This window comes from Cucurbita pepo, chromosome 12 (genome assembly GCF_057944985.1).
Source record: "Cucurbita pepo subsp. pepo isolate OVF chromosome 12, ASM5794498v1, whole genome shotgun sequence".
Classification (NCBI taxonomy): Eukaryota; Viridiplantae; Streptophyta; class Magnoliopsida; order Cucurbitales; family Cucurbitaceae; genus Cucurbita; species Cucurbita pepo.
Window position 1 is genome coordinate 411,276 of NC_141809.1, and position 10,558 is coordinate 421,833.

A 10,558-nucleotide genomic window follows, 5' to 3' on the forward strand; every position below is an offset into this window, starting at 1 on the left:
ACTAAGGGTTTGAAGCCCAAATAGCCACCTATCGAAAGGTCGAGCCTTAAGCGACCCGTTTTTCCATTGGGCATGTTTTAAATGTGCTTCCAATCCTAGATGATCTTAGGGGACCTAGTTTAACCTATTTTTATCGACCCTAGTTTGCTACAATTTATTGTTTCGCATTTGACTTAAGTATCAGAGCTTAGGTGACAAACAACAATAGTGAGCGTTAATGATTCGTCTAAAAACTTTCAGTGTCGTTCATCGACAATTAGTTTTAATTATTTATTGGAAAGGTCATATGAGATATTCCACACATAAATCTATAAAAGTTACGTAAGAAGGAAAATCATCAAATTTTAATTTTTTAAAAATATATTGATAATAGAAACAATGAATATACTGTTTTAAAATTACATTTTTAACTTTTTACAAATTATCCCTCTAAGTAATTTATTTGGACTAATAAGCCCACAGGCCCACAATTCATGATGCTTGGACTAATAAGCCCACAAGCCCACAATTCATGATGTTTAGACTAATAAGCCCACAGGCCCACAATCATGATGTTTAGACTAATAAGCCCACAGGCCCACAATTCATGACATTTGGACTAATAAGCCCACAGGCCCACAATCATGATGTTTGGACTAATAAGCCCGCAGGCCCACAATTCATGATGTTTGGACTAATAAGCCCACAGGCCCATAATTCATGAAGTTGGAGTCCAAAACAATAAACTTTACAGTTTCTTATAAATATTATTATTTATATATAAAACTAAATTAATCGACAGTAATAAAATTTGTCTTTTTTTAGAAATTTGGTGCTAAATTAAATTATATATATATATAGTAATCAAATTTGTTTTTTCTTTAAGAAATTACTTTGGTATTACATTAAATTATATATATATATATTTTGTGTTTACCTTCTATAATAAAAATTAAATGTTTATTATATTTATACCATAGCGAACTTAAATTAAGTAGAAAATTTTGGTCCGTTACAATTTTTTAAAGACTAAAATATCATTTAATTTTACATTTTATTTAAAAATATTCTTAAACTTTGTATTTTGACAATAATTTTTCTTTTATTTTATTTTAAAGTTACGGGTATTTTTTAAACACGTATTTTTTTAAATAAAATATTTATAAAAAATTTGTAAATATATTTTGTATGAATTTATTCAATTTTATTAAAAGAATTAACATTCTTATCCATTCAATCTCTATATAATTACTAGGACGACGTATTCTTGACAAAAAAGACAAAACACAATAAAAACAAAGAGCCAAAATTCTGTTTTAACAATTTCGAAGTGTAACCCATGCGCCGGCTTGCCAAATTCGGAGATCATTCGGAATATAAAGAGCCAAAGTCAGAGCTCGAACCAGGTCTCTCTCTAATGGCGGCGGCGGCGATGCTACTCTCTCTGGCGGTGCTTCTTTTCTTCTTCATTTTTCTCCACCTTCTCGAATCCTTATTATGGAAGCCGGAAAGGCTAAGAGCGAAGCTCCGTAAACAAGGAATCGGCGGTCCTTCGCCGTCATTCCTCATCGGAAACGTCCCTGAAATCAAGAAAATACGAGCCCTGACTTCGGCGGCGAAGAAAACGGAAGCTAATTCGATTACGCAGGGTTGGGCTTCGAACCTGTTCCCGCATTTGGAGCAGTGGCGGAATCGATACGGTAATCGATTTTGAATTTGGAAGGTTTTTGTTTGATTTGTTTGTTGTTTGATTCTGTTTGGGGATTTTAGGGCTGAACTTCGCGTTCTCGAGCGGGACGATTCAGACACTGTGCGTAACGGAGATGGAGATGGTGAAGGAAATCAGTACGTCGACGTCGTTGAGTTTGGGGAAGCCTGATCACTTGCGGAAGGATCTTGGGCCCTTATTGGGCTTGGGTATTTTGTCAGCAAGTGGCCCAACTTGGGTTTTCCAAAGGAAGATCATTGCTCCTCAACTCTACCATGATAAAGTCAAGGTATAATGGGAATTCTTATAAATCTTCCATTCAACAAAAATAACTTGGCTTCAACTTGGTATAATTACGATCCACTCCTTCCGGGCCTAGTGTTCTCCAGCCATGCATGACTTGGAACGGCATGTGTGTTCGTTCCCCTTCTCAGTCAAGGTGGGATCTCACAATCTATCCCCTTGGGGCCAGCGTCCCCATTGGCTAGCCATCCATGCCTTTGAGGGGCATATATGTTCGTTCCTCTCTCCAACCGATGTGGGATCTCACAATCCATGTCTTCGGGATCCAGCGTCCTTGTTGGCTAGCCATGCATGCTTTGGAGGGGCATGTATGTTTCTTCCCCTCCTCAGCCAAGGTGGGATCTCACAATCTACCCCTTGGAACTAACGTCCTCATTGGCTAGTCATGCATGCCTTGGAGGGGCATGTATGTTCATTCCCCTCCTCAGCTCAGGTGGGATCTCACGATCTACCCCTTGGGGCCAGCGTCCCATTGGCTAGCCATGCATGCCTTGGAGGGGCATGTATGTTCGTTCTTCTCTCCAACCGATATGGATCTCACAATCCATCTCTTAGGGACCCAGCGTTCTTGTTGGCTAGCCATACATACCCCTTGTTCCCCTCTCCAACCAATATGGATCTCACAATCCATCTCTTAGGGACCCAGCGTTCTTGTTGGCTAGCCATACATACCCCTTGGTCCCCTCTCCAACCAATATGGATCTCACAATCCATCTCTTAGGGACCCAACGTTCTTGTTGGCTAGCCATACATGCCCCTTGTTCCCCTCTCCAACCAATGTGAGATCTCATAATCCATCTCTTAGGGGCCTAGCGTCCTCGTTGGCTAGCCATGCATGCCTTGGAGGGGCATGTATGTTCATTCCCATCTCCAACCGATGTGGGATCTCACAATCCACCCGTTAAAGCCTGATGTCCTTGCTGATGTCCTTGCTGGCTAGCCATGCATGCTTTTTTTAGGGGGGCATGTATTCAATGGTGTGAACATGAACTTATAGGTGTGTTTGTGTTCGGGGCTGTTAATGGGAATGTTTTACTCAATTTGGGAAAATCTTGAATTTCCAGGGCATGACAAGTCTGATGGTGGAATGCACGAACTCCATGCTAAAACTATGGGAAGCAAAGGTTGAGAATGATGGAGGACAATCCGAAATAAACGTTGATGGATATTTTCGAACCATGTCTTCCGATATTATCTCGAAGGCCTGTTTCGGAAGCGATTATTCCAAAGGGAAAGAGATATTCCAAAAAATTAGAGCTCTTCAAGTTATCATGTCCAAAGAAAGCGTCGGTATCCCGGGTTTGAGGTACAAGTTCGTAATATGCATCACGACTTCTTGTTTTAAGAACTGTGAATGTTTGTCAAATTGAAGCTCAACTAGCTAAGACATATATACTCGATTGAAAGGTCAATTGTTCGATTAACTCTTCATCTTACAGGTACTTCCCCACAAAAAAAAATAGAGAAGTTCGGAAGTTAGAGAAGGAAATCGAGTCATCAATTTTAAAAGTGGTAAATGAACGAATCGAGAGCAGTTCACACGAGCAAGACTTGTTGCAAAAGATTCTCGAGGGTGCAAAAAGTCTCAACGAAGATGACAAGTCGTTGAAAATAACTCGGGACAAGTTCATTGTCGATAACTGCAAAAATATATACTTTGCTGGTCAAGAGACGACGGCAATAACAACATCATGGTGCTTGATGTTACTAGCAGCACATCCAGATTGGCAAGCTCGTGTTCGTTCCGAGGTGCTTCAATGTTGTCAAGATCGGCCTATCGATGCAGATACCATTAAGAATATGAAGACGGTATTCCTCCTATGATTGCTTACTAACGTCAAAAACTCTAAATTACAATTCTAATTTATGGTTGTTTGCAGCTGACAATGGTGATACATGAGACACTGAGGCTCTTTCCACCCGTACTTCTTGTCACAAGACAAACATTAGAAGACATAAGATTCAAAAACGTTACGGTTCCGAAAGGCGTAAACGTTCAAATCCCGATCTTAATCCTGCACCAAGACGCTAGTCTCTGGGGACCTGATGCGCACCTATTCAATCCAAATAGGTTCAGCAATGGCATCCTTAACGCTTGCAAGAATCCTTATGCTTACCTGCCGTTCGGGATCGGCCCGCACGTGTGCGCGGGGCAACATTTTGCAATGGTCGAAGTGAAAGTGATAGTGAGCCTTGTTTTATCAAGGTTTGAGTTTACTCTTTCACCTTCTTACAAGCATTCCCCTGCCTTCACATTGGTTATGGAGCCTGAGAATGGAGTTGTTCTCAATGTAAGGAAGCTATGAACTTTCTCTTCATTACTTTTGGAATATGCGATGAAATAAAGGGGTATTTTAGTCTTTATATTTTCGAATATAGTTCTCATGTACGTAAAAATTAGTTTATTTGTATGTAAGGGTATTTTAGTCCTTATACTTTGAAATATGTAGTTCTCGAGCTACTTTAGTCTTTATATTTTCAAATGGTAAGTAAAAGCTTAGTTTATTTCGATGTAGGGGTATTTTAGTCTTAATATTTTCAAATGGTAAGCTTAATTCTCGTAAAGGTAAAAATTAATTTGTTTCTATGTAGGGGTATTTTAGTCTTTATATTTTCAAATATGTAAACTTAGTTCTCGTGCTTAGTTTATCGTTGACTTTTCTAAATGAAAAAAATCAACCATTATCTTATATGATATCAGGATATCGAGATGAAAAATCCTCAATCTCAATGACCTTACAAGTCTGGGTTGAGTTAGATTTTTTTTTCTAGGTTGGGTTGGTTGAGATTTAGAAAATCGAAAATTTGGTTTGGTTTGTGAGTTCATTTTTTTTGGTCGGGTTAAGCTAGAGAGAGAGGCTTGGGAGTGAAGCAGTCTCGAGCTCGAGTGGACTCGAGACCAAACCAAGGGCTTGGAGCCCAAATGGCCACCTATCGAAAGGTCGAGCCTTAAGCGACCTATTTTTACATTGGGCATGTTCTAAATGCGCTTCAAATCCAAGATGATCTTAGGGACCTAGTTTAACTTATTTTAGTCGACCCTAGTTTACTGCAATTTATTGTTTCGTATTTGACTTAAATATCAGAGCTTAGGTGACAAACAACAATATTGAGCGTTAATGATTCGTCTAAACACTTTCATTATTGTTCATCGACAATTAGTTTTGATTGAATAGAAAAATCATCCCATTTTAATTTTTAAAAAATATATTGATAATAGAAACAATTAATATACTTTATTTTATAATTACATTTTTAACTTTTTACAAATTATCCCTCATTTTATTTCAGTTAATTATAATTTATTTGGACTAATAAGCCCACAGGTCCACAGTTCATGAAGTTGGAGTCCAAAACAATGAACTTTACAGTTTCTTATAAATATTATTATTTATATATAAAACTAAATTGATTTTTTTTTTTTTTGTGGACAGTAATAAAATTTGTTTTTTTAAGAAATTACTTTGTTACTATATTAAATTATATATATATTTTTTTGTTTGTGTTTACATTTTTATAATAAAAATTATATTTTAAAATGTGTAGAAGTTTTTGGGAAGAACCATTTTTAAAAAATGATTTTTTTTTTTTAAATCCGATCTCCCAAAAAAATAAAGGAACAAAAATGAAAAATACAAGATTGAAGAATAAATAATTAAAAAATAAAATAAATATACGCGCATATATATATTTTTAATAATTAACAAAAATTTAAATAAGTTTAATTCAACCTAATTTAATTTTAAAGAAAAATAGTTTAGACCCAGTTAATAGTATTTTTTTAAAAACTAAATTAATAAAAATATCCTTTAATTTTACTTTTTTTTTTATATTTTTTAAAACACTATTAAAATATTTTTATAAATAAAATATTTATGAAAGTTTTTTAAAGATATTATTTTGTGAATATTTTTATTAATTTATCCCATTTTATTAACATAATTAACATTCTTATCATCGTGACAACGTATTCTGGACAAAAGACAAAACGTAATAAAAATAAAGAGCCAAAAATTCTGTTTCAACAATTCCTAAGTGTAACACATGCACGCGCTTGCCAAATTCGAAGCTAAATCGAAATTTAAAAACCCAAAATCAGAGCTCGAACCAGGACCAACAATGGCGGCGGCGGCGATGGTACTCTCTCTGGCGGTGCTTCTTTTCTTCTTCATTTTTCTTTACCTTCTCGAATCGTTCTTATGGAAGCCGGAGAGACTAAGAGCGAAGCTCCGTAAACAAGGAATCGGCGGTCCTACGCCGTCATTCCTCATCGGAAACGTCTCTGAAATCAAGAAAATCGGAGCCCTAACTTCGGCGGCGAAGAAGAGCACGGAAGCTAATTCGGTTACGCATGGTTGGGCTTCGAACCCGTTCCCGCATTTGGAGGTGTGGCGGAATCGATACGGTAATCGATTTTGAATTTGGAAGGTTTTTGTTTGATTTGTTTGTTGATTGATTCTGTTTGGGGATTTTAGGGCTGAATTTCGCGTTTTCGAGCGGGACGGTTCAGACGCTGTGTGTGACGGAGATAGAGACGGTGAAGGAAATCAGTATGTCGACGTCGTTGAGTTTGGGGAAGCCTGATTACTTGTGGAAGGATCTTGGGCCGTTATTCGGCTTGGGTATTTTGTCAGCTAGTGGCCCAACTTGGGTTCTCCAAAGGAAGATCATTGCTCCTCAACTCTACCATGATAAAGTCGAGGTATAATGGGAATTCTTATAAATCTTCCATTCAACAAAAATTAGCTTCGCTTCAACTTAGGTATAATTAGCCATCCGCTCCTTACGGGCCTACCGTCCTCGGTGTCTTGGAGGGCCATGTATGTTCCTTTCCCTCTTTAGCCAATGTGGGATCTCACAATCCACTTCTTAGGGACCTAACGTCCTCGTTGGCTAACCATACATGCCTTGGAGGGGCATGTATGTTTGTTCCTCTCTCCAGTCTCCCGTCAATGTAGGATCTCACAATCTACCCTTTGAAGCCAGCGTTCTCGTTGGCTAGCCATACATGTCTTGGAGGGGCATGTATGTTTGTTCCCCTCTCCCGTCAATGTGGGATCTCACAATCCACCTCTTAAGGGCCCGATGTCGTTGTTGGCTAGCCATGCATGCCTTGGAGGGGGCATGTATGTTTGTTCCCCTCTCCAACCAATATGGTATCTCACAGCCCACTCCTTAGAGGCCTAGTGTTCTTGCTGGCTAGCCACTCATGCTATGGAAGAGGCATGTATGTTCATTCCTTTCTCCAACTAACGTGCGATCTCACAATCCATTCCTTAGAGGCCCAATGTCCTTTGGCTAGCCACGCATGCTTTGGAGGGCATGAAGATTGACTTATAGGTGTGTTTGTATTGGGGGATGTCGGTGGGAATGATGAGTGTGTAAGGGTGCATGGAGTGTTGGTAAGGCATGTATCAAGCATAGGATGGGGTAAGCACGAGTGCACATGTGGGATGGGGTAGGAGGGGGCACATTGCTCGGTGTCTAGCTCTGATATCATTTGTAATAGTTTAATTTCATCCCTAGCAAATATTGTCTGTTTTTGCCCGTTACGTATCATCGTCAGTCTTATGGCTTTTAAACGCATCTACGAGGGAAAAACATGAATTTAGGTCGGAGCTTAAGATATTATTTTGATAGGAAAAGCTATATGGTTTTAAAAAATATTTCATTGAAAAAAACATATGTTTTTTTCAATTTGGGAAAATCTTGAATTTTCAGGGCATGACAAGTCTGATGGTGGAATGCATGAACTCCATGCTAAGATTATGGGAAGCAAAGGTTGAGAATGATGGAGGACAATCTGAAATGAACGTCGATGGATATTTTCGAACCATGTCTTCCGATATTATCTCGAAGGCCTGTTTTGGAAGCGATTATTCCAAGGGGAAAGAGATATTCGAAAAAATTAGAGCTCTTCAAGTTATCATGGCCAAAGAAAGCATCGGTATCCCAGGTTACAGGTACAAGTTCGTAATATGCCTCACGACTTCTTATTTCAAGAACTGTGAATGTTTGTCAAATCGAAACTCAACTAGCTAAGACATACATACTCGATCGAAAGGTCAGATGTTCGATTAACTTTTCATCTTACAGGTACTTCCCCACCAAAAAAAATAGAGAAGTTTGGAAGTTAGAGAAGGAAATCGAGTCATTAATTTTAAAAGTGGTAAATGAACGAATCGAAAGTCGTTCACACGAGCAAGACTTGTTGCAAAAGATTCTCGAGGGTGCGAAAAATCTCAACGAAGATGACAAGTCGTTGAATATAACTCGGGACAAGTTCATTGTCGATAACTGCAAAAATATATACTTTGCTGGTCAAGAGACGACGGCAATAACAGCATCATGGTGCTTGATGTTACTAGCAGCACATCCGGATTGGCAAGCTCGTATTCGTTCAGAGGTGCTTCAATGTTGTCGAGATCGGCCTGTTGATGCAGATACCGTTAAGAACATGAAGACGGTATTCCTCCTACGATTGCCTACTAACGTCAAAACTCTAAATTACAATTCTAATTTATGGTTGTTTGCAGCTAACAATGGTGATACATGAGACACTGAGGCTCTGTCCACCCGGAACTCTTGTCACAAGACAAACATTAGAAGACATAAAGTTAAAAAACATTACGGTTCCAAAAGGCATAAACATTCAAATCCCGATCGCAATCATGCACCAAGACACTCGTCTTTGGGGACCTGATGCACACTTATTTAATCCAAATAGGTTCAGCAATGGCATCCTTAACGCTTGCAAGAATCCTTATGCTTACATGCCGTTCGGGATCGGCCCACACGTGTGCGCCGGGCAACATTTTGCATTGGTCGAAGTGAAAGTGATACTGAGCCTTGTTTTGTCAAGGTTCGAGTTTTCTCTTTCACCTTCTTACAAGCATTCCCCTGTCTACACATTTGTTATGGAGCCTGAAAATGGAGTTGCTCTCAATGTAAGGAAGCTATGAACTTTCTCTTAGTTACTTTTGGAATATGCGACCAAATAAAAGGGTATTTTAGTCCTTATATTTTTAAAGTTGACTTTTCGAAAGGAATAAAATCAACCATTATCATATATGATATCGTGAATTGGTCCAAACAAATTTTGGGGTCGTGGGATCTCACAATTCACCTTCCTTGAGGGTCAACGTCCTCGCTAACATACCGCTCGGTGCCTGGTTCTGATACCACTTATACCAGTTCAAACTTACCACCCGCAAATATTATCTGCTTTAGCACGTTATATATGACAATAAGGCTTACTGATTATTTTTTCAAAAAATAATCATGAAAATCATCCGTAAGTTTTGAGGTCTTATATCTTTTCAAATTTCAAATTTAATTTAACTAATATTATATTTTTTAAGAGCCATCCATCGTCAACATCCGACCTTAGCTCAGTTGGTAGAGCGGAGGACTGTAGTATTGCACAGTTTAATCCTTAGGTCGCTGGTTCGAATCCGGCAGGTCGGATTTTTTCTTATTTTTATTTTCATTATTTCCGCCATTCTTTTGCTTTCTCCGGCGTCGGAGTTTTGGAGTTACGGTCGCTCCGGTGAATAAATTCATCAACGATTTACTTTCCAAAATAGATCACTCTATAAACAGTTTATAGGAAAATAAAATGTAGAGAAAAATAACTCAAAAAATCTAGAAAAATCCTAATCCCGTCGCGACATGGTGGTTCCCGGCGAGGTGAAACGACGGCGGCGTCATCGGCTGCGGCGGTGGCGGTGGCGGTAGCGCCGGTAACAGAGGTCCTCCGATTCTAACCGCTGTCAATTTCTCGACTTTCTCCGCCACTTTAGCTCTCAAATCCATCAATGACGATCGGAACTCCTTCAATTCCTCTAATCTCATCCCTTCCACCGCCTCCTCCCACCAAAATCCGCCGCTATTTCTCGACTCCTCCGACGCCTGAATCAATTCCTCCGCTCGCTTCTTCTCCGCTTCGAACTCCAATACTAAATCGGCGAAATCGCGATTAAGCTCCGCTACAGGAACGTAACTCTCCGCCGGCTTCGGCGGCGACAAATTCCCGGTCAGATACCGATCCAAAAGCACGTCAACATCCGGATGACCGAAACAAAAAACCTTATCGTTCGGAGAGAAGACGATGATGGCAACCTCTGCTCCGCAGAGCACAGAAAGCTCGCCGGCCTTCTTGAAAAGTCCGGCACGGCGCTTCGAAAACGTCACTTGTTTGCTGCTCTTCTTCTCTAGCTTCTTGATTTCGATCTTTTGACGGCCGAGAGTTTTCTTCATCGGAATGGATTTTCTCTGTAATTTTGGTTCCTCCATTGAAGACCAAAACCAAGCTTCTGGTTCCTTATAAAGGAGCTGAAATTATGTTTTAATTTTGGGAAGTTTATTTCGAAGCCCCAAAAGGAATGTAATAATTTGATTGGTAAAAAATGGTATGAAATTTTTGTGATTTAATAATTTTATTTTATTTACTTTCGGTAATTAATATAAGTAAAAATAAAGTGAGTCAGCTATTTATTGTGGTAAATTAGTCTTTTAGTTCATTGGTGTTAAAAAATAAAAATAAAAATAAAATAAATAATAATAAAC

The 10,558-nt window shown here is 38.8% G+C and overlaps 3 protein-coding genes and 1 non-coding gene across 4 annotated transcripts; 3 read left to right on the plus strand and 1 right to left on the minus strand.

Moving 5' to 3' along the window:
* The first annotated feature begins 1,356 nt into the window (after nt 1-1,356).
* Nucleotides 1,357-4,505, plus strand: LOC111807698 (cytochrome P450 714C2). Its single transcript, XM_023693530.2, has 5 exons — nt 1,357-1,679; nt 1,750-1,976; nt 3,055-3,296; nt 3,430-3,799; nt 3,871-4,505. The coding sequence occupies exons 1-5, from the start codon at nt 1,397-1,399 to the stop codon at nt 4,294-4,296; spliced, it is 1,548 nt and encodes a 515-aa protein (XP_023549298.2). The 5' UTR covers nt 1,357-1,396; the 3' UTR covers nt 4,297-4,505.
* Nucleotides 4,506-6,080: 1,575 nt separating this feature from the next.
* On the plus strand, nt 6,081-8,967 carry LOC111807697 (cytochrome P450 714C2). The gene is made up of 5 exons (XM_023693529.2): nt 6,081-6,395; nt 6,466-6,692; nt 7,712-7,953; nt 8,087-8,456; nt 8,527-8,967. Exons 1-5 carry the CDS (start codon nt 6,110-6,112, stop codon nt 8,950-8,952), a joined length of 1,551 nt encoding a protein of 516 aa, XP_023549297.2. The 5' UTR covers nt 6,081-6,109; the 3' UTR covers nt 8,953-8,967.
* Nucleotides 8,968-9,370: 403 nt separating this feature from the next.
* On the plus strand, nt 9,371-9,457 carry TRNAY-GUA (transfer RNA tyrosine (anticodon GUA)). The gene is given in 2 exon segments: nt 9,371-9,407; nt 9,422-9,457. It is a non-coding gene; the product is annotated as a tRNA-Tyr (tRNA).
* A 70-nt stretch (nt 9,458-9,527) lies between these two features.
* Nucleotides 9,528-10,302, minus strand: LOC111807588 (agamous-like MADS-box protein AGL62). Its single transcript, XM_023693373.2, has one exon. It carries the CDS (start codon nt 10,283-10,285, stop codon nt 9,635-9,637), a length of 651 nt encoding a protein of 216 aa, XP_023549141.2. The 5' UTR covers nt 10,286-10,302; the 3' UTR covers nt 9,528-9,634.
* Between the last annotated feature and the right edge of the window lie 256 nt (nt 10,303-10,558).